Source organism: Lacerta agilis, chromosome 8 (assembly GCF_009819535.1).
Source record: "Lacerta agilis isolate rLacAgi1 chromosome 8, rLacAgi1.pri, whole genome shotgun sequence".
NCBI lineage: Eukaryota > Metazoa > Chordata > Lepidosauria > Squamata > Lacertidae > Lacerta > Lacerta agilis.
The window spans coordinates 80,713,787-80,737,404 of NC_046319.1; the positions used below are offsets into that span (position 1 = coordinate 80,713,787).

The window sequence follows — 23,618 nt, forward strand, 5'->3', positions numbered from 1 at the left end:
GCTCGGGCAAGGCAGGTGCGCGGATCGGGGCGCGCCTCCCTTAGTTGCAAGCTCCTTGCGCTCTCGTTGCCATCCACCCTCGCCATCCCGCAACTCTCCTTCCTTGCGCTCTCCGGCTCGGACGCCCCCCTCCCCACGACGAGAGCATGACCCGGGGTGCTCTTCTCTCGAGTAGGGCGCAGATCTAGACTCCTCACCTCCCACCCCCCAAAAAGCCAGCTTGCATTTGGAGGCAGATCTAGGGCGCAGGCAGCGGCGTCGCCTCCCAGCTGCCCCACCCGCCTCGGGCTCCAACTGCGTGCGCTTTTCTTGCAGGAGGGGCAGAATCAAAGAGGGGGCTGGATTCTGACCCCGCCGTCGCCCCAAAGCGCGTCCTCCTCCTCCGCCCTCCTCCTTCTGAGCCAGGTAAGGAGAAAATACAAGACCCTTTTATCCCCGCCTGACTCCTGTTCTGAATCTTGCTCCTCCTCCCACTGTCGACGGTTTGTGGGTTTTTTTTAAAAAAAATAAAAATCATTTTCTTGTTGTTTACGATGAAGTACCCGAGGCGCTGCAAGGAGATTTCATGAATTAAAGGGGGGGGGGGAACTAGGCTGGGAAGCGCCTCCTGATCTGGCAGACTTGAGCGCCTCTCCTCAGAAGTCAGCGCCCTTTCGTTCCTTGGAGCTAATTCCCAGGGAATTAGTTCCTTGCGGCTAATTCCCACCTTTATTCCTGCCATTTTAGCTTGTTTAAAACTGTTTTCTTTTTCTTTTTTTAATGTTAGGGTTGTGGTTGTTGTAACCCGGCTCAGGGACCTTGTTGTGAAGGAGGTGGGGAAGTAAATAAATCGGAATTAATAATAAAAATAAAAATAAAAATGTTTTTGAAAGTATGCTGAGGTGGGTCTCGAACCTCTGGCTCAGGGTCGGCAACTTCTAGGAGGCCCTCGGATGTTTTGGACTACAGTTCCCGTCGGGTGCTGGCTGGAGCTGGTGGGAGTTGTAGTCTGAAATGTCGGCGTGGGGGGGGGGGTGCCAGGTTGGGGAAGGCTGTTGTAAGGCTTGAGGTAATCATCCCTGCATTTCCATGCCACCCCCACTCCCTGGCCGGGGCAGACATACTGCTTGCAAACTGAGCCCATCTCATTGCACAAGCAATCCAGGAGGATGCTGGGTGTGTGTGTGTTTGTGATATTTCAAAGCTGACGAAAGCAGGTAGGAGTGTCTCACCCGGCGTCTTGGAGGCTGCGCTGCGCGCAATCCATGCGCCGGATCCTGGCCTTCTCTTTGCGCATTTGCAAGCCAGCCTGCGTGCATCCTTCTCGGGACTTGGAGCTGAGGGACCCCTGGCTCCCCCTGGGTGCAGTGTGTGTATACCTCTGCAAAACTTCGTGAAATTGATGGGCTGGCACTCGTCGTTTGTCCTATTCAGAACTGAGGGATAGGAGAGTCGATTTTTGTCTTGCTTCAGGAAAGGTCCCCTGTTGGGTTGCCTAGGAAAGCTTCCGAGTCGCCCCAGGCGAGCGCGCATTCTAAACCGGAGAGGGCCTGGCTGCTTTTGGGCTTCCCAGGAAGGTGGGGTTGGGTGCTCTCCAGAAACAGGATGCCAGCCTACAGAGGCCTTTGGTCCTACCCAACAGGCCTCTGCTTCTCCTTTCCAGATAAGAACAACACCTAGCAAATGGTTGGGGTTGAATTGACGTGACAGCTTCAAGCAGATTGCCGTTGTCCTGCTGGGCACAGCAGCCTTTCCCAACCCTGGGTCCCCCAGGTGCTGTTGAACTACAATTCCCACCATCCTTGACTATTGCCATGCTGGATGGGAATGATGGGAGTTGTAGTCTAGCAACCACTGGGGACCCAAGGGTGGGGGAAAGCTAGTGTAGCAGTTGGGGCAGAGTCGCGGAGCCTAGATCTGATGGAGGGGGGGAGAGGGGTGTCTGCGGACAGGAGCTCTCTAAGTCTTCCAGTTAGTGTCCTGGCCCAATTTAGTGTCCCTGGTTCTGACCTATGAATCCTTACACAGCTCAGGACCTCAATACCTTAAGGGACCGCCTCTCCTCATACAAACTGACCAGGGCCTTTGCAATCATCGTCTGAGGCCCTTCATGAGAGGTTCGGAGGGCGGCAACGTGAGAACGGGCCTTTTTGGTGGTGGCTCCCGGTCTGTGGAAGGCTCTCCCCAGAGAGGCTCGCCTGGAGCCTTCATGTGCCAGGCGAAAACAGTCCTCTTTACCCAGGTCTTTAGCCATTAAATAACCTATGGCCTGTTAAAACTGGGGTGAGGGGCTATTATGATTATTTTATTACTGCGCTGCGTAAATTATGTTCTTGGTGTTGTACACATTAAGCCAGACTTCCCCAACAAGGTTCGCTCCAATTGTTTTGGACTAAAATGCCCATCAGCCCCAGCTGGCACAGTCTATGGTGCAATGGCATTTTTAGAGCATTGTCTCTAGTTCTGGTTGCCTCGTTTCAAAAAGGACATAATACGGTCAGAAAAGGGCAACCAAATTAGGGGACACTCCCCTATGAAGAACGGTCGCAACATTATGGACTGTTTAGTTGAGAGAAAAGGCGAGTAGGGAAGCAGCATGATGGAATCTTATAAAATACGGACATCGCAGAAAAATTGCCTAGAGAAAAGTTATCCTCCTCCCCCACGATGCTAGAACTCGTGGACAGCCAGTGAAGCTGACTGAAGATTCAGGATGGAGAAAAGAAAGTCCTCCTTCATGCACTGCCTCGTTAACCTATGGAACTCCCTCCCACTAGAGGCACTGGGATGGCTTTGAAAAAAGGATTTGACAAATGAATGGAGGGCTGTTACCCAGGACCACTCTGCTGTGCCCTCCGCAGTTGGAGGCAGCAAAACTTCTGAAAGTCAGAAGGAGAGGGCTCTTGTGTTCGAATCCTGCTTGCAGGTTTCGCGTAATGGGCATCTGGTCAGCTACTTTGAGAAGAGGGTGCTGGACCAGATGGTTCCCCCTTTGGCCTGATCCAGCAGTCTCCCTCTTGTGTTCTGTTGTAGCCCAAAACACCTGGAAGATCTCTGCCTGGGAAAGGCTGCCCTGAGTCGATGATCTGGCGTGTTTTCTCGCCTTCTCACACACTCGCTCCGTGTTTTTTGCACGGAGGCAGAGAACTCTCTCTGCCAGCAAACGCGTCCCGGCTTGTTCCCTTTGGGCGCGTCCGCTGGCGAGACCTGTTCTGGCAAGAGCCGAGGTGATGAAGGGAAGCTGCAGGAGCGAAACCTTCCCAAGGGGTAAGAAGGGGAGCAGGCCAAACCTCGGATTAAGTTCAGCTTGCCTGCTGCAGTTTATCTTCTGGCTCGGCTTGTGAGATCACCAACCTTTGTATCGCTAAATCCCAAACTTGGAGCAAACTTGCAACCAGCGCCACAGAATATTGCAGGTGTTAATTTTCCTCCCCTCAACATTTCTGAATTTGGGTTCTTTTAATAAAAAGCATGGCAAAAAATCTGACACCCCCGTTATACCTTTAGAATTTTATATCTCTGCACGAAGACGACGATTCTAGATTTTAGCACGTTTTATTTTGTAGCGCATATTTTTTTTAAACCAAAATCACATATTGATAATTTTTAGCTTAATTTGCTTTCAGCATTCAATCTTACAATAACGGCGAACGTTTTATATTCCGTGCAAACCGTTTAAGGGATGATTTATGCACTATATACATCCTGTCAAATAAAAATAAAATAAATGCTGGGTTCTGGCTTAGTGGACCCAGAGCAAAAAGAGAGCCGGGCCCTGAAAAATAAGGATAATTTTATTACTTATACCCCGCCCACCTGGCTGGGTTTCTGAGCCTGTGCAGAGTGCCGAGCAGCCCTCACTGCTGGGATCGGAGGAGAAGCTGCGTTCTCGAAAGCCGCAAGCCAGGCCTTGACCCCAGCACCTATTTTCCTTTTTTCCAGAAGCTGAGCATCGCGCAGAGGGCGGAGACACCACCTTTGGGCCCCTCTTCCCCTCTCGCCGAGCCCCCTCTCCTTCCCGGCTGACTTGACCCCGCCATGTCGGTCATGGTGGAGATTGGCGACAACCAATCGGAGAGGATGACTGCCGACGACATCATCGTCCACACGCGGCAGGTGATGAAAGGTCTGGAGGCCCTGCGCAGCGAAAACAAAAGCATCCATCACCGGCTGCAGGAGGCTTTGCTGAGAGACAGGCAGATCCTGGACGAGAGAGAGGAGGCCGTGGAGGCAGATGCGGAGGCCGCGGACACGCAGGCGCTGGAACTGCTGGAGGAAAAGCACGACCTGGTCTACAAGAGTCTGGAAGGGATTGAGCTGGGCATTGCGGAGGCCCAGGTAGGCTGCGGCGGGCCGCGGCGAAGCCATTGGCTGGGCTGCTGTGATGTCACGGAATGTTTGAGAGAGTTCCAGCTTCGGAGGGTGGCGGCAGCGGCCGGGTGCTCACAATTTCTGGGAAGGAACCAAAAGTTGGGTTCAGCTGGGAGTTGTGGGGAGAACCTGACAAGAGAGGGGTTTTGTGTTTTAGGAATCTGTGGGGGCATGGCCCTCCCCCCCAAAAAAAGTGGGGAAAGAGGCAGCCTTGGGTGGTGATTCAGGGGGTGGTGGTCACCTCACCTGCAAAAGGATATTGTGGTGTTGGGAAAGCTTCAGAAAAGGGCGACCAAAACGATCGAGGGGAGGGGAGGGAGTGACTGCAAAGGCTGCAGCATTTGAGGGTTTTCAGTTTGGAGAAAAAGCGAGGAAAGGAGCCATAGGATATACGATTATAAAATGACGCGCGGCATGAGGAACACGGCTAGCTCACAGTTAACCTACGGAACTCCCTTCCACAGGAGGCAGGGATGGCCACCAACTGGGATGGCTTTATAGAAGAGTATTAGGCAAATCCCAGCCACGAGGGCTGTCTCCTCTTTCCACTTCCAGAGGCAGCAATGCTTCTGAATATCAGCTGCTTGTAACCTCAGGAGGGGAGAGCTGGTCTTGCGCTTGGGTCCTCATTCTGAGAACAGGATGCTGGACTAGATGGGCCGTTGGCCTGATCCAGCAGCCAGGCTCTTCTGATTTTTTTTAATGGAACCTCCAGTTCCAGAGGCAGTCTATCTCGGTTCGATGGAGCATTTGGCCGCGGTGAGAAAAGGATACTGGGCTATTTGGCTTGATCCAGCCACCGGGCTCTTCCTAAGTTCTTAAACAGGCAGGGGAAGTTGTTGTCGTCGTCGTGGTGGCTGCAGAAGTTTAGAGTTTGCAAAGAGTCCACCTACAAACCCAGTTTCCTTCCCCCAACCCCCCCCCCACACACCTTGCCTTGCCCCACAGATGATGGTAGCTCTGTCCTCTCACATCGGGTCGCTGGAGGCAGAGAAGCAGAAGCTGCGGGCTCAGGTCAAGCGTCTCTGCCAGGAGAACCTCTGGCTGCGGGACGAGCTGGCACTCACCCAGCTGCGCCTTCAGCACAGCGAGCAGTCGGTGGCGCAGCTGGAGGAAGAGAAAAAGCACCTCGAATTCCTCAACCAGCTCAGGCAATATGACCCGAGGGATGATCAGGTACGGACAGGGGGACGTGGCGGGCGTTCGGTCTCCAAAATGAGAGGCGCAGGGGCATCTGAAGCTGCCTTATACTGAATTTAAAAATCTTTCCAGTAGCACCTTAGAGACCAACTAAGTTTGTCCTTGGTATGAGCTTTCGTGTGCATGCACACTTCTTCAGATACTATCCCGGTCATTGAGGTTTATGGGCCATGAATACAGCACAAAATACCTGACATTCACATACAATAAGACTGTTTTTGAGAACAAATTACGGTGCTGGAGGAGACTCTTGAGAGTCCCATGGACTGCAAGAAGATCAAACTTATCCATCCTTAAAGAAATCAGCCCTGAGTGCTCACTGGAAGGGCAGATCCTGAAGTTGATTCTCCAGTACTTTGGCCACCTCATGAGAAGAGAAGATTCCCTGGAAAAGACCCTGATGTTGGGAAAGATGGAGGGCACAAGGAGAAGGGGACGACAGAGGATGAGGTGGTTGGACAGTGTTCTCGAAGCTACTAACATGAGTTTGGCCAAACTGCGAGAGGCAGTGAAGGATAGGCGTGCCTGGCGTGCTCTGGTCCATGGGGTCACGAAGAATCGGACACGACTGAACGACTGAACAACAACAAATTCATTTTTATGATAAACCCATTCACCATGTGTCCGAGGTATTTGTTTGCAGCATGTGTATCTGAAGAAGTGTGCATGCACACGAAAGCTCATACCAAGAACAAACTTACTTGGTCTGTAAGGTGCTACTGGAAGGATTTTTAAATATTCTTTTATTTTGTTTTGACTATGGCAGCCCAACATGGCTACCTACCGGTACCTGTAACTTATACTGAATCTGTAATGCTGAACAGAGCTCTCTAAGCACGCACAAAGCACCTTGTCCTTACTCCCAGCAAATCCAAAACCTACCCAGGATTAGAGGGCGAGCCACAGAGGCAAGCGGCCTCTCCGCAGCCGTGAGCCCCAGCACCTTTGAAAACTAACGAGATCTCCTTGCTTATTCATTCTGCCAGGCCTTGGAGCAGATCCTCAGACCCCACCCGAAATGAGATGTTCGAAATGCTTGTCCTGCAAAGCTCCCCGAATCGCATTTCCAATCTCCCTTGGTTTTCAGAAATGCAGTATTTTGAATATGCAGCTGCTTTATACCTGAGCCAGACCCCCTGGCCCATGTAATAATAATAATAAGAATAATAATAATAAATAAGAATAATAATATATTTATACCCCACCCATCTGGCTGGGTTTCCCCAGGCACTCTGGGCGGCTCCCAACAGAATATTAAAAACATGATAAAATATCAAACATTAAAAACTTCCCTAAACAAGGCTGCCTTCAGATGTCTTCTAATAGTCAGATAGTTGTTTATTTCCTTGGCATCTGATGGGAGGGCGTTCCACAGGGCGGGCGCCACCACCGAGAAGGCCCTTTGCTTGGCTCCCTGTAACCTCACTTCTCGCAGGGAGGTAGCTGCCAAAAGGCCCTCGGAGCTGGGCAATGGGGGAGTGGAGACGCTCCTTCAGGTATACAGGACCTGAAGGTATACAGTATCTGAAGACGTGTGCATGCACACAAAAGCTCATACCAAGAACAAACTTAGTTGGTCTCTAAGGTGCTACTGGAAGGAATTTTTTTATTTTTACTCATGCTGCAAGTTTGCAGCACAGATGCATTTTTGCAAGGTCGGAAACATTCCCCCCGTGTGAGTCAAAGCCTTGCTCCATAAGGCCTAGAAACATGATTCTTTTGGATGCAATGTGAGCTTGGAACTTAGCGCCAATGGGGAAATCTCATGTGATGGATTTGTGCAGCCAGTTGCAATTGTCGTCCGGATACTTCCATCGCTCTCATTTCATTTCTTAATAACCGTCCCCTCAGTAGAACGGTACTTTGCATGACATGAATGATTCTGCGCAATCTGTCCATCTAGTAAAATGCCATTATGGTACCGGTGCTATAAATCTTCCCTGCAATTCTTGGTGGACACGGCAAACTCTCCCAACTGCTTGGGCTTCGCAATTTGCGCTTTCTAACCCAGGATATGCGGGCCTTGCGTTTACTCTCTTTGCAGGCAGAGAAAGACGACTCGGAGCAGAGGAAGGACAGCCTGTCTTCGCTCTTCCCCAACGATGACGATGAGCCGAGGCCGGGTGCGTACATGGGCCGATGAGGCGCATTAACCTGCGCATGTCTTTTGAGGCTGAACCCCAGCCCTGGGCAGAACTTGCAGTGAAACCGAACCTAAGTCCAGGGGTTCAGTGGGAGCTCAGTTCTGGCTGCAGGTTAACTTTCCGTTTCCAGTTGCACAAAAGCAGCCCCTCAGGCCAACATTACCCAACCGGGTGCCCTCCTTTTGGGGGACGGGGGACGGGACTACAGTGGTACCTTGGTTCTCAAACGCTTTGGTACTCAAACAACTTGGAACCCAAACACTGCAAACCAGGAAGTAGGTGTTCTGGTTTGCGAACTTTTTACAGAAGCCGAACGTTCTCCGATTTGAGTGCTACGCTGAGGTCTGTCTGTCTTCGCTATTTATTTGGCGTTTTGCAATTTTGTTTTTGCGACTGTGAGGAACCCAGTCAGGGCCGTCTCAGAGGGATCGGCCGCCGTGGCACGGCGATCCCTCGGCGCCCCCGGCGTGCCGCCTCTCCGCCCGCCTCCCTCCCGCGCTGGCCGCCCCTCGGGAGGGGGGTGGGCGAGCGGGGGGTGAGGGGCTTGGCGCTGGAGCGGCGCGGGGCTTTGCGCACCCTTCCAGCGCTCCGGCTGGGGTTCCGGGAGGCGAGGGCGGCCGGCTTTCAGCCTGCCCGTCCGCCCGTGGGGTCGGGGGCGGGTCAGGGAGGGGGCGCCCCTGGGGGGCCCGGTGCCCTGGTGCGGTGCGCCACCAGCCCCTATGGACGAGACGGCCCTGAACCCAGTTCAGCTACTGATTGATTGATTGATTTTGTGTGTGTGTGTGTGATTGCAGTACATTGCTTATTGCTTTCATTTTATGGATCAATGGTCTTGTTAGATCAGGCTTCCTCAAACTTGGCCCTCCGGATGTTTTGAGACTATAATTCCCATCATCCCTGACCACTGGTCCTGCTAGCTAGGGATCATGGGAGTTGTAAGCCAAAAACATAGTAAAAATCCGTGTTAAATTGCTGTTTTAGGGGTTGTTTTTAAAAGTCTGGAACAGATTAATCCATTGCGCATTACTTTCTATGGGAAAGCACGCCTTGGTTTTGGAACGGACTTCCGGATCAGATTAAGTTTGAGAACCAAGGTACCACTGTGCAACTTCCATGACAGTGTACAGTCATGCTGGTTGGAGCGGATGGGAGTCATAGTCCAATGGGAGTTATAGTTTTGGAGAGACTTACTATGGCATGCGCTTCTGAGGAAGGACTCCGCTGAATGCAGGCAGGGTGCTAGAATGGTCATGGGTGTTTCACCTGTGCACCTGTTGGGGTATGGCTGAGGTTAACAAGGGAACCATGAGAGAAAGAGGACGGATGTTAGGATCTCCTACTCACGAGTAGGACCCTGGCCCGACTGGCATGTTCCCTCCCTCCTGGTTGATCGTTCGGGAGCTTCAAAAGCTTTCTTCAGCCCGAACATCGCAGTGACTGATGCCAAGAAACATCAGCGCACTTAGGGATCCGCAGAGCCTTCGCAGCATGCGTAAACAGCGACTCAGCATTGTGGCTAATCTACTTTTATTTGCATATAAACACACACGGAGCGCTGCAACGTGGCTCCTACTCTCTCTAGCATCAGACGGCAATGAGAAAGGACAAAGGACAATAGTCCCACTTCAGGAAACACAGTAACACAAACATCCTGTCTTCGTCACTTCCCATTCCTGTGGAATCAAAACACATACCGTCATGCGATAAACAGCAATCCCATGACAGCAGACACGGGGAATGAATCTTCAACAGCATGCAGACATTTTGATCCCGCTATGCTGAGTGAGAAACATGGAATGGAAACGGATAAAATATTTTACTAAAGTATCTCAGCATGGCTACTTCTCCCAACTGCTCAAAAACCCAGCAGGAAAAGATTCCTTTTTATGATCTGGAGGACGTCTTTAAGTTAATCTGTGGAACCCCCTGCCGCAGGAGGCAGTGGTGGCCGCCAACTTAGACGGTTTTAAGAGAAAGCGAGGCAAATTCATGGAGGAGGAGAGGGCTGCTGATGGCTACTAGCTATGCTTTGTTTTAGTTGCAGCAATGATTCTGAATCCCACTCGATGGAAACCACAGGAGTAGGGAGAGTTGCTCGTGCTTGAATCCTGCTTGCTGGTTTCCCGCAGGCACCTGGTTGGCCACTGTGAAGGCAGGATAGAATCCTAGAGTTGGAAGAGACCCCAAGGGCCATCCAGTCCAACCCCCTGCCAAGCAGGAAACACCATCAAAGGATGCTGGACTAGACGGGCCCTTGGCCTGATCCAGCAGCCTCTTCTTGGCTTCTTTCTTATTTTCCTTCCCCGGTGTGGTGACCCCGCGGTCAGAGATCGAATATCTCGGGAAAGTGGAATTAAGTGATTGGTTCGTAACCTTAAAACCCCCACTGGTCTTCTTTCCGGTGGCTAGACAGGAGGGCCAGTTTTCGGCTGGGTTACATGGGGTTGTGTTTAACCTTCACCCCACCCCAGTGAAGGCCGCATTCTGACCCAGTGGTTCCCAAAGTATCTCCCGCTTGTGGGGTGACCTGGGGGCAGCACTAATAACCAAAGGGAGGGCATCACAGGATCAAATCGATCAGTTTTGTTGAACCAATGAAACTCAATAGTTTTAATTGTGTTTTGAACAAACGAGGAATTATTTGTAATTTTATTGTCCCATTGCCTTCCTTAGCGGGTTGTTACAAACTGCTGTTCTGAATAATGCCGAGTCTCTGGGAACCGAGGGGACAGTGGCTCTCAGAAGTTTGGGAAGCGCTGTTCTAATCCCCTGACGTTCCGGATGGGTTCTGGGTTCAGGAATCTGCCCCTGCAATGGGCCCGACTTAACTGTCTCTCTCGTCCGCAGCAGGAGGGAGCCCCAGCGCAGCCGCTTCGGCCGCTCAGCAAGGGGGCTACGAGATCCCGGCGCGGCTGCGGACCCTCCACAACCTGGTGATCCAGTACGCTTCCCAGGGGCGCTACGAAGTGGCCGTCCCCCTCTGCAAACAGGCGCTGGAAGACCTAGAGAAGAGCTCCGGCCACAGCCACCCGGACGTGGCCACCATGCTGAACATCTTAGCCTTGGTTTATAGGTAGGGTGGCTGGGGGGAGGGGGCTGTTGTGTGGGAAAGGGTCCTGGGCTGCTGAGAAGAGCCTTGGAAAGAGAAGATTTAGAGCTGTGATTCCTGCATTGCAGGGGGTTGGGCTAGATGGCCTTTGGGTGTCCCTGCCAACTCCCCAATCCTATAAGCATCCTCGGCAAGAGCCTCACGTTGCTCCCTTTAGAGATGTCCTGCATTCAGAGGCCATGGCCGGCTCCTCCTCAGGACTTCTGCAGGTGTGGCTGAGGCACCGGTGCTTTTCACATGAAATAATAATAATAATAATAATAATAATAATAATAATAATAATAATAATAATAATAATAATTTATTAATTAATTTTATTTAACCGCCCTTCCCGGTTTAAAAACCGGGCTCAGGGCGGCTAACAGCAAATACAAAACATTGATTAAAATGCGACTATAAAACAGCATAAAATACAACATAAACTGCAGCGTCAATATTAATAAAATTCAAAAATTAAGGGATCATTTTTTGGGGGGGGGGGAACCCCAGTCAGTAGACATCAAATGATCACCAGGGCTTAACTGGCCAAGTTGGTCCTACTAGTGCCAGGAAGGAGACCAGGGAAGAATTTAAATGTGGGGTCCCAGAAAATTAAAGGCCATATCTATCTCTATATCTATCTATCTATCTATCTATCTATCTATCTATCTGTCTTATCATCTATCTATCTATCTTATCATCTATCTATCATTAAATTTTCTATTTTACAATCTCAAGTGCTCATTTATACACCCTTAAGCTATCAGTTACTTCCCTTCTTCTCTTTCCATGGTTCACGTTACAGATCGTAAATCCCGGCACATTTTACAAAAGCTATACCATTCAGTATTCCCATTATTGCATCCATCAAAGCTTATTCACACTGCTGAATTTACCTTAACGCTGCCAGCGTTTTCAGCTGTACACTGTTATTTCCCATATATTCAGTTTCCAATCTTCTAAAAAATTTTCCCGTGCCGACTTCTTCCGCCGCAGGGACCAGAACAAGTACAAGGAAGCCACACAGCTGCTGAACGATGCCCTCGATATCCGGGAGCAGACCCTGGGTGTGGAGCACCCCGCCGTGAGTGTCCGTCCGGGGCTCGGTGGAGGGTGACGCTGCCTGGATCCTGCTAAGGCTTCCCTTCCTTGTGTCTTCTCCACTGGGAGTATTTCGATTATGGGAGGATGTGGGGTGGGGTGGGGTGGGGTGGAGATATCATTTTTCTTGGGAGGGTCAGGTCACTCTCTTAGTAAAAACACAGCTCTTCTGGATACCCTGGGAAGTTTTGGAGAGTCTCTAATGCTCCCTAAGTTGTGGTGTTTAAAAGGTGCTAGGCCTTGGGGGGGGGGGTGAGGAGAGCTTGGCCGATACACCTCCCCAAATGGTGCAAAACAAAATAAAAAATTCTTTCCAGTAGCACCTTAGAGACCAACTAAGTTTGTTCTTGGTATGAGATTTCGTGTGCATGCACACTTCTTCAGATTCTTCTTCTTCTTCTTCTTCTTCTTCTTCTTCTTCTTCTTCTTCTTCTTCTTCTTTTCTCTCTTTCTCTCTCTCTCTCTCTTTTCTTCTCTTTCTACATAAAGTACTGTATTTTTCGCTCCATAGGGCACACCGGACCGTAGGGCGCACCTCGTTTTTAGAGGAGGAAACAAGAAAAAAAAATTCTGGTTTTCCTCCTCCTCTAAAAGCCCTGTTTTTTTGAGGATCAGCTAAAAGTTTTGCAGCTTTTTTTTTGCAAAGGGGGAAAAGCAAAGCTCCTTTTGCAAAGGGGGAAAAGCAAAGAGGGAAAGCCCCGTTTTTATGGGGTTCAACTCACATTTCTGCAGCTTCTAAAGGAAAGGGAGCCTTTTCTACAGTTTCCAGACAGATAATCTAATCAGCCAGTCACATGTCACTGGGGAAACAAACAACCTCCCTCTGCAGCACATTCAACAAAGGAGGGCGGGGCTGAAAGGGAGCCGGGACTCTTTTCTGTCTCCCGATCTCTTGCTGATCAGCTGCTGAGCGGGGTCCTTTCAACACCCCCTTTTCTCTTTGTAAAATAAAAAGCATGATCCTCTTTTGGCCCCTGGGCAATTCAGCTCCAGGGACCACCATTCGCGCCATAAGACGCACAGATATTTCCCCTTACTTTTTAGGAGGAAAAAAGTGCATCTTATGGAGCGAAAAATACAGTATGTGCATGTAGTTTGTAGAAAATGTAACAATGCTGTATTGTTGTGTAAATTTGTTTAATAAAGTTTAAAAAAAATTTAAACCAAACCTTTCCTCCTGTTTCTGACAGGTGGCTGCGACTCTTAATAACCTGGCCGTGCTCTATGGCAAGAGGGGGAAATACACGGAAGCCGAGCCGCTCTGCAAGAGAGCCTTACAGATCCGAGAGAAGGTACGGGCTTTACCAGAGGCCCCAAGAAAGACTGTATTCAACCCGTCTTAAGGACTAGAAACTTAACTTCGCTTTAAAAACAAAACAAAACCAGACAGACAGACAGACAAGGTTCCAATTATGCTGATCTCAGCACTGAGCGCCAGACTCCGACCAGACCCAGAATTGTGGAATACACCAAGCCGTCTTTCAAAGTCACATTTTAACAGTAGGATGGTCTGATAATATGGCTGGCGACCTCTTTCTGGTCTCTGCAATTAAAGTGTGTGTAGGGGGGTGGTGCGCTGACTGCATCGATCTGCATTTTTAAAAAAGAAAAACACACAAACTTGCATTTCTTCTCTCCCGAAACTTGCTTTTTTTAAAAAAAGCTGAGAATGAATGGATTTATATCTCACCATTTCCCCCCACCCCGAGGAACTCTAGATGGCATATGCCTGGTTCCCCCTCCTCCTTCATTTAATTCCCCACCGCAACAGCCCTGCAAAGTAGGCCAGGCTGGGAGAGGCAGTGACTGTCCCCCCCCAGGTCACACCCAGTGGGAGGATCTGAACCCTGGTCTCTCCCAGGTCCTAATGCTAGAATCCAGGGGCGTAGCAAGCTAAATTGGTACCCGGGGGCAAAAAATTTTTTTGTCAAACCCCCCCCCCCCGAGGTATGGAAAGATCAGGTGGTACCCGGTGCGGAAAATTTCTTGTCAACCCCCCCATTGACACCCCCCCCCCGCAAAAATGGTTTTAGGTTATTTCATATTTTCTTACAAAGGAATAATAACAATAATAAACTTTTATTTATATCACGCCCTCCCCTGCCGAAGTCGGGCTCAGGGTGGCTAACATCAGGTACATAACATTGGTATAAAATGAAACAATAATTAAATTACCTCCCCAAAAGATCTCAAAATCAAATTAAAGTCTAATTAGAGGGCTTTCCGCAGGGTTAGGGTTGGGAACAGTAAGTGCTCCACTGAACTGAAATTTCAGCCTTCGCGACGTAGGAAAACAGCCAAGTGAACTGCTATTTTGGTGGAGGAGGGTCAAGATATTAACCGATATGCATGAGATTTCATATATAGCTATATAATCCCTAGTATAGTAAGATAAGACCTTCGGAGCAGGCCCGGCCCCCGCCCCCCCTTGCTACGCCCCTGCTAGAATCTCTTAACCACCATGCCACCCCCGGCTCTCGTTTTTTAGGTGTTGGGCACCGATCATCCAGACGTGGCCAAGCAGCTGAACAACCTGGCGCTCCTGTGCCAGAACCAAGGGAAGTTTGAGGAGGTGGAGCAGTACTACCAGAGGGCTCTCTGCATCTACCAGACCCGGCTGGGGCCGGACGACCCAAACGTGGCCAAGACAAAGAACAACCTGGTAAACGATGGGGAGACGTTTTGTGCGTGTCGGCCAGAGGAAGTTTAGTTTTCAGGACACCAGAAGAGCCTGGCCACTAGAGGTCCATCTAGTCCAGCATCCTGTTCTCACAGTGGCCAAATAACCCCAATAACCTATGAAACAGGATAGACTGCCTCTGGAGCTGGAGGCTCCACAAGAACCTAAGAACTGGCATTCAGAAGCATTGCTGCCTCTAACTGCCAGAGGCAGAGGATGGTCATTGTGGCTAGTAGCCATCATAGAATCCTAGAGTTGGAAGAGACCCCAAGGGGCATCCAGTCCAACCCCCTGCCAAGCAGGAAACACCATCAAAGCATTCCTGACAGATGGCTGTCAAGCCTCCGCTTCAAGAGCTCCAAAGAAGGAGACTCCACCACACTCCTTGGCAGCAAATTCCACTGTCCAACAGCTCTTACTGCCAGGAAGTTCTTCTTCATGTTTAGGTGGAATCTTCTTTCTTGTAGTTTGAATCCATTGCCCCGTGTCCGCTTCTCTGGAGCAGCAGAAAACAAACCTTTCACCCTCCTCCATATGACATCCTTTTATATATTTGAACATGGCTATCATATCCCCCCTTAACCTTCTCTTCTCCAGGCTAAACATACCCAGCTCCCTAAGCCGTTCCTCACAAGGCATCGTTTCCAGGCCTTTGACCATTTTGGTTGCCCTCCTCTGGACACGTTCCAGCTTGTCAGTATCCTTCTTGAACTGTGGTGCCCAGAACTGGACACAGTATCAATAGACCTCTCCTCCATGAGTTTATTATTGACTTTCTCAAAAAAATCAAAAGGTCCCAAAACAATTTACAAGAATAAAATACAGTAGGGGGGGGGAAAACACGCAGAAATCCGGGTAAAAGCACCCCATGATTGGTGCAGCCCAAACGATGACAAGGTTGTTGCCAGGCAGGCTTCCCGGATGGGCGGGCGTTTTACATATAGGATTTACTTTAGAAGATGACTTTGGAGCTATTCAGCAACACAACCGCCATGGTCACCGCGGGACTTGTGGATTCCTTTTGACTCCCTCGGTGCTGGTGTTTCATTTAGAAATGGTTAATAATGATTCAGTATGTGAGCTGTTTTTAATGTAGTGTAACAATAGCGATACGGCACACGGGTGGTGCTGTGGGTTAAACCACTGAGCCTAGGGCTCAGAAGGTCGGCGGTTCGAATCCCCGTGATGGGGTGAGCTCCCATTGTCCAGACCGAGCTCCTGCCAACCTAGCAGTTCGAAAGCACGTCAAAGTGCAAGTAGATAAATAGGTACTGCTCTGGCGGGAAGGTGAACGGCATGAACAAAGGGGGTGGAGACGCTCCTTCAGGTATACAGGGCGGAAGCCATTTAGGGCTTTAACAGGTCAGCACCAATGTGGGTGGCGCTGTGGGCTAAACCACAGAGCCTAGGGCTTGCTGATCAGAAGGTCGGCGGTTCGAATCCCCGTGACGGGGTGAGCTCCCGTTGCTCGGTCCCAGCTCCTGCCAACCTAGCAGTTTGAAAGCACGTCAAAGTGCAAGTAGATTAATAGGTACCGCTCTGGTGGGAAGGTAAACGGCGTTTCCGTGTGCTGCTGTGGTTCGCCAGAAGCGGCTTAGTCCTGCTGGCCACATGACCCAGAAGCTGTACGCCGGCTCCCTCGGCCAGTAACGCGAGATGAGTGCCGCAACCCCAGAGTCAGACACGATGTGACCTAATGGTCAGGGGTCCAGTTACAGGTAGGTAGCCGTGTTGGTCTGCCATAGTCAAAACAAAATAAAAAAATAAAAAAAAATTCCTTCCAGTAGCACCTTAGAGACCAACTAGGTTTGTTCTTGGTATGAGCTTTCGTGTGCATGCACACTTCTTCAGATGCACTGAAACAGAAGTCACCAGACCCTTAAATATAGTGAGAGGGTGGGGAGGGGTATTACTCAGAAGGGTGGTGGGAATGGGTGATCAGCTGATAGGTGTGGAAAACCTGTTGACGACTCTTAACAGCTGCAATTAGTCTTGCAGGGAAAGGCAAGGGGTGAGATGGCTAAAGATAGCTTTGTCATGTATAATGAGATAAGAATCCAATGTCTTTGTTCAGACCAGGTTTCTCCATGGTTTTAAGTTTGGCGATTAGTTGCAATTCAGCCACTTCTCTTTCCAGTCTATTTCTGAAATTCCTTTGTATTAAGACAGCTACTTTGAGATCTTTTATAGAATGTCCTGGGAGATTGAAGTGTTCTCCTACTGGTTTCTCTGTCTTGCGATTCCTGATATCAGATTTATGTCCATTTATCCTTTGGCGTAGGGTTTGGCCTGTTTGTCCAATATAGAGAGCTGAAGGGCACTGTTGGCATTTGATTGCATACACAATGTTGGAAGATGAGCAGTTAAATAGTCCTGAGATGGTACGTTTGATGTTGTTGGGGCCAGTAATGGTGTTGTCCGGGTTTATGCGGCAGCAAAGTTGGCATCTGGGTTTATTGCAGGCTCTGGTACCAGTGTCCATGTTGAGTCCTGTTGTTGTATTATTGTGGGTGAGGAGCTGTTTGACATTGGGTGGCTGTCTGTATGCGATGAAGGGTCTTCCTCCCAGAGCTTGAGAAAGAGAACTGTCAGTGTCTAGGAGAGGTTGTAGATCTCTGATGATGCGTTGTAATGTTTTAACTTGGGAGCTGTGTGTGATTACTAATGGTGTTCCGTTATTTCCTTTTTTGGGTCTGTCTTGCAGCAAGTTCTCTCTGGGTATCAGTCTGGCTCTGTTGATCTGTTGCTTAACTTCATCAGGTGGATATTTTAGTTCTAAAAAGGTCTCACTGTATCTGAAGAAGTGTGCATGCACACGAAAGCTCATACCAAGAACAAACTTAGTGGGTCTCTAAGGTGCTACTGGAAGGAATTTTTTATTTTATTTTGTTCTTACTAGAAGACCACCACATACGATTAAAAAGAACCTTTTTTCTAGTTAATTGTTTTTTTCAGCAGGGAAGCGGGTGACGTCATTGGGGACAGTGCCACCCAGCTAAAGCCTTCTTCCTTTCTTCTCGCCCAGGCATCATCTTACCTGAAGCAGGGCAAATACCAGCAGGCTGAGGAGCTCTACAAGGAAATTCTTTCCACGCATGACCAGGATTTGGGCGTCAGCAGAGGCGGTGAGATTGCAGTCTCGTTTCTCTGCAGCAGAGTCTGGAGAGGGAAGTTTGGGGAAGGGCGATGTAGCGGCAGAATGTGCATCTTATTCTCAGGCAGAGGTCCCCAAACCAAGGCCCGCGGGCCGGATACGGCCCAAGGGACTCATTTATCCGGCTTGCGGTGATGCCCGCTGCCGCGACCCGCTCTTACTGTTCTAAGGTTACCAGATTTTTTTTCAATGAATCCGGGGACACTTTTCAACTTCCTGCTCAATAGATGGATTTTGTCAGGGGACTGATTTGTAAATCCGGGGACCGTCCCCGGGAAACGGGGATGCCTGGAAGAAACCTTATCTTATTCTCTCCATCTTTTCCCCTTGCATCTTTCAGATGACAGCAGAACTGGAGCCGGAAGAGGCGCTCTGTATAGCCAGGTTTGTGTTGGGGCTGCTTTGGGGAGCTTCTCCCCACCTTCTCTGTTTTTTAAGTCTTGACGCCACCTCCCCATCCCAGTCTGCAGCAAGACTGTATTACCCTTAGCACCCACAGCAGGATTTAACCGTGGCCAATGCATTTCAGGGGTTTGGACTAGACCAGGCATGTCCTACAGGTAGATCGTGATCTACTGGTAAATCACTGGACGTCTGCGGTAGATCACTGGTAGATCATTGGTTCCCCCCCAAAGAAGCTGAACAACCGTGGCTCCCTTAAAAAAAACATTTTACCTCCTCCCTGAAAAAACTCAACAACTTTGACCTGAACCCCCCAAAAGGGAGTAGATTACTGTCAGTTTTTAACTCTGTGAGTAGATCACAGTCTCTTGCGAGTTGGCCACCCCTGGACTAGACGATCCTTTGGGTCCCTTCCAGTTCTGTAGAGGGACACTGGTTGCGCTGGGGTCCAAACCACCGAGCCTCTTGGGCTTGCCGATCAGAAGGTTGGTGGTTCGAATCCCCGCGACGGAGTGAGCTCCCGTTGCTCTGTCCCAGCTCTTGCCAACCTAGCAGTTCGAAAGCACACCAGTGCAAGTAGATAAATAGGTACCACTCCGGCGGGAAGGAAAACGGCGTTTCCGTGCACTCTGGTTTCCATCACAGTCCACCGTGCGCCAGAAGCGGTTTAGTCCTGCTGGCCACAGGACCCGGAAAGCCGTTTGTGGACAAACGCCGGCTTCGTCGGCCTGAAAGCGAGATGAGCGCCGCAACCCCATTGTCGCCTTTGACTGGAACGTCCAGGGGTCCTTTGTTGTTGTTCAGTCGTTCAGTCATGTCTGACTCTTCGTGACCCCATGGACCAGAGCACGCCAGGCACCCCTATCCTCCACTGCCTCTCGCAGTTTGGCCAAACACATGCCAGTCGCTTCGAGAACACTGTCCAACTATCTCATCCTCTGTCGTCCCCTTCTCCTTGTGCCCTCCATCTTTCCCAACATCAGGGTCTTTTCCAGGGAGTCTTCTCTTCTCATGAGGTGGCCAAAGTACTGGAGCCTCAACTTCCCTTTCCCTTTCCCTTTTTACAATTCTGTGATCCCTCCCATTTTGCCAGGACTCCCTCGGGAACCTGAGGCGCAGCAGCTCGTTTTCCCGCTTCCGCGAGTCCCTCAAGCGAGGCAGCGAGAAACTCGTCTCCAAACTCAAAGGGGAAGGCGGCCGGCGACCCATTGCAGCCTCGGCCCCAGGGTGAGTCGGGGTCTCCTTGGAACCTGGAGGCAGGGTGAGATGATAGCCATCTTCAAATATCTGAAGGGCCGATGGAGCAAGCTTGTTTTCTCCTGCCCTGGAGGGCAGGAACTGAAACAATGGCTACAAGTTACAAAAAAGAATATTCTGACTATATATTAGGAAGAACTCTCTGAGGGTAAGAACTCTGACAGTTGAAGAGACTCGCTGGGAAGGTGGTCCCCTCTTCCAGACTTTTGAGGTTTTGAAACCGAGGTCGGATGGCTATCTGTCTTGGATGCTTTAGTTGAGATTCCTGCATTGTTGCAGAGGGCTGGAATAGATGACCTTTGGGGGTCCCTTCCAACTCCATGATTCGCTGGCGGTTGGACAGCCATCGGTCAGGGATTCTTGAGCTGTGATTCCTGCCTTGCAGGAGGTTGTGCTAGATTACGGGGTGGGGTGGGGTGGTGGAGTGCTGCTTCCAACTTTTCAATTCTTTGATTCTTTAAAAAAGCCAATAATAATAATAATAATAATAATAATAATAATAATAATAATAATATATTATTATTTATACCCCGCCCATCTGGCTGGGTTTCCAAAGCCACACTGGGCATCTCCCAACAGAATATTAAAAGCACGATAAAACATCAAACATGAAAAACTTCCCTGTACAGGGCTGCCTTGAGAAGTCTTCTAAAAGTCAGATAGTTGTTTATTTCCTTAACATCTGATTGGAAGACATTTCACAGGGCAGGCACCACTACCGAAAAGGCCCACTTCTCGCAGGGAGGGAACCGCCAGAAGGCCCTCGGAGCTGGACCTCAGTGTCCGGGCTGAACGATGGGGGTGGAGACGCTCCTTCAGGTATACAGGGCGGAAGCCATTTAGGGCTTTAACAGGTCAGCACCAACATGGGTGGTGCTGCGGGTTAAACCACAGAGCCTAGGGCTTGCCGATCAGAAGGTCGGCGGTTCGAATCCCCGCGACGGGGTCAGCTCCCGTTGCTCGGTCCCTGCTCCTGCCCACCTAGCAGTTCGAAAGCACATCAAAGTGCAAGTAGATAAATAGGTACCGCTCCGGCAGGAAGGTAAACGGCGTTTCCGTGCGCTGCTCTGGTTCGCCAGAAGCGGCTCAGTCATGCTGGCCACATGACCCGGAAGCTGTACGCCGGCTCCCTCGGCCAGTAAAGCAAGACGAGCGCCACAACCCCAGAGTCGTCAGTGACTGGACCTAATGGTCAGGGGTCCCTTTACCCTTTGAATTGTGCTTGGAAAGCAAGCATGCACAGGTACATCAAAACTCGACAGGTGTTTGTCTTTTTGGACAGGATGAAAAGGGCCACTTCCCTGAATGTCTTGCACGTGGGCGAGAGAGCAGCTTCCGCGTCCCCGACGGTGAGTCTGTGGCAGAGGAGAGGAGGGGCAGGAAGTCCTGGGGGTCAGTCTCCCTTGTGGCTGGCGCACGGGGTCCCAGGCAGCCCAGCTGGCAAAGGCTGTGCAGAGTCACTCCCTTCCCTGGCATGTGCCTTCCTGGTGTTGTTGGCCTGCCAGCCCCCATCCTCAGCCAGCGCTGCCCCCAGTCAGTTCGGAGGATGCTGGCTTAGAGCCCCTTAGAAGGGCAACTGTGGAACTCTCTGCTGCAGGAGGCTCGACTTTTAAATGATGAGATAAATTCATGGCTACTAGCCTACGGTCAAAGGCCTCAAGCTTCTGAATGCCAGTTACTGGATACCAGTTCTGAATGCCAGTTACTGGGAGAGTTGCTCTCGCCCTCGAGTGGGTCCTGCCTGCGGGTTTTTCGCAATGGGCACCTGGTTGGCGGCTGCGAGAACAGGAATCTGGGCTCTCACATTTATGCTCTTTTAGGCAGGGCCTCAAAGGAAGGGGTTGCGGCCAAAGCAATGAGGACTAGGAACTTGGCGTTTGCCGCAGTGCTGTAGCCTTGTCTTGTTTGTTTTGCAGCAGCCCGGCAGGACCCTGACCGGCGCCCGGACGCTGAGCTCCAGCTCCCAGGACCTCATGCAAAGCGGCTCCACTTAGGCCTGGCCTGGCCCCCCCCCTTCCACCGCGCTTCGCTCGCTGCCTTTAGGCTGGGCCAAAACTTGAGCCTCTCTCCCCTCCCCTCGGTCAGCCTTCAGCTGAGCTTGTGGGGCTGCCGGAATAAGGGTGGGGTGGGGGTCCTCGGCTGCCACTTTCCTGCACCAAGTGGAGACCCCCCCCTCCAATCCCACAGCTGGAACGTCCCTGGAGCAGGCTGTTCCCTGGGGCCTCTGAGGTTGCATGAGGGGTCTTCCCTGCATGAGGCGGGCCGGGACAGAGATCAGATCCGCCCCCCCAAAAAAATCAGGGTGAACAGGCTGTTATTTCTCAGGACCTTTGGGGGGGTAGTGGGTGGCCCTTCCCAAAGCAGCTGGACAGGAGGGTCTCTACCCCCCCCCACTGCTGCCTTAACTCTTTGCAAACGACCAGGTAAAGTTGCACTCCTCCCTCCACCCCACCCCAGTGGAAAAAAAATCTCTGCTTTTCCCCTCCAGCCAAAGTCACAATATTTATTGTATTTATGCAACAGGAAGCCGTGCCCCAAATAAATGGTTGTAAATGGATACTGGACCAGTGACTGCAGAATGTTGCCTGCTTTGTTATTTTAGTGGGGCGGGGGGGGGGGGGAGGAGACTCCCCATTAGGGGCTGGGTACTGGTGGGGCGCACTGGTGTGACCTGGAGAAAGTGGAGGGGCGTTTTCCTCTTCTCTAACGCTGGAACTGGTGAGCGCCAGATGAAGGCGAAGGTTCAGGACGAAGAGCTTCATGCAGCGAATGGCTAAACTGTGGAACTCCCTGCCACAGGACGTAGGAATAGCTGTCACCTTGCATAGCTTTAAAAGAGGGCTGGGCAAATTCATGGAGAAGGAGGTGGCTTTTGAGGCCATGGTTGGAAACTGCAGGAGGGGTTATTAACTGTGCTTGACTCCTGCTTGCGGGTTTAATGGGCATCCGGTTGGCTGGACTAGACGGGCCATTGGCCTGATCCAGCAACACTCTTGTTTTCTGTCGTTGCGCCGGCTTGCCGGGACCCTCCCAAAGGATGACGGCCGAAAAGCCAAAAATGGCCTCCGACGGGGCCAACTTCTGTGCAGGAAAGATGGAAGAAGAAGAGTTTGGATTTGATATCCCACTTTATCACTACCCGATGGAGTGCTTTTCAGGTTTCAGATCCAGCCGACAAATATCCCTTCTCAATTTCATGGTAGGAAAACAGAATGAATAACACTCAGCACTTTAAAAAAAAAAAACAACCACAAAAAAATATTTTATTGCAACCCGAGTCCAAAATCTGGAACTGGCAAGCAGTGTCTTTTTTTTGGGGTGTGTGTGTGTATGAAATCCGAGTGAGTTTGGCCCCTCCGATTTGGTCTCCGCCGGTGGGCCAGGATGAGGCAGGAGCTGCGGGTGGGACCCCCCCCCCAATTTGTGCTTTCAGCTTCCTCTTCCTGCTTGCCTCACACCTGGTGGGCGATTTCCTGCACCTTGCGTAGCGTCTCCTCCGACTGCAGCTGCTCGAAGGTGAGGAGAGACAGGCCCAGCTGGTCCTCCTGGCGAGAGAGAGAGAACGGGATCTGGGTTCAGGAGTAGGGAGGGATCGTCATACCCGCCGCCGCCACCCCCAAATCCTAAGGTCTGGTGGGCTGTTCGTTATGGGCGGTGGGCAACTGAGGAACTCCCTGCTGCTGGGGCCTTTGTGACTCAGGGTGGGGAAAAACCTAGGTTCCTCCGGATGCTGCTCCCCTGGGCATTGCCCATCCTGGCAGATGGAGTCCATCCGCAACACCAGGAAGGGCCACAGGTTCTCAGCCACGGGTGCAACCACGGTTCGTGGAGGCTGCTGGGCAAGAACAACGATGGTGGAGGGGGGAGAGGAGGAAGTCCCTTTGAGCCTGCAGATGCATGTCAGTTTACAGGCACCACTTCATACCCCTTCTGCGTTTGTGAGAACTAGGGTCTTTTATAGTGTGGCACAGGGATTTTACACTTTGGAACTCCCTGCCAATGGACATCAGGCAGGTGCCTCCACTGCTCTGTTTTTGGGGCCTTCTAAAACCCTTTTTTCTTTAAGCAACTGGACAGCCTTGTCTAGAAATTGGGTGCCAGTTTTAATCTGTTTTTAGTCCATTGTTGCTTTAATTTTTTGACTCTCTTAGTGTTAATTTTCCTTACTAATAATTTATTATTATTTAATAATTTAAATTATTATTCTATTCTATTCTATTCTATTTGTCTTTTTGTAAACCT

General features: G+C 50.7%; 2 protein-coding genes across 2 annotated transcripts in view; one reads left to right on the forward strand and one right to left on the reverse strand.

Moving 5' to 3' along the window:
- The first annotated feature begins 359 nt into the window (after positions 1-359).
- Positions 360-21,396, forward strand: KLC3 (kinesin light chain 3). The gene is made up of 13 exons (XM_033158568.1): positions 360-405; positions 3,922-4,317; positions 5,299-5,526; positions 7,595-7,673; positions 10,542-10,767; positions 11,779-11,866; positions 13,074-13,175; positions 14,372-14,545; positions 17,589-17,688; positions 18,058-18,101; positions 19,213-19,346; positions 20,659-20,725; positions 21,293-21,396. Exons 2-13 carry the CDS (start codon positions 4,018-4,020, stop codon positions 21,368-21,370), a joined length of 1,620 nt encoding a protein of 539 aa, XP_033014459.1. The 5' UTR covers positions 360-405; positions 3,922-4,017; the 3' UTR covers positions 21,371-21,396.
- Positions 21,397-22,792: 1,396 nt separating this feature from the next.
- The window catches only part of ERCC2 (ERCC excision repair 2, TFIIH core complex helicase subunit), a 33,981-nt gene continuing 33,155 nt past the window's right edge, over positions 22,793-23,618 (reverse strand). The window contains exon 23 of the mRNA XM_033158569.1: positions 22,793-22,921. Within this exon, the coding sequence (XP_033014460.1) occupies positions 22,829-22,921 (93 nt within the window). The 3' untranslated portion in view covers positions 22,793-22,828. The remainder of the gene's footprint in view (positions 22,922-23,618) is intronic.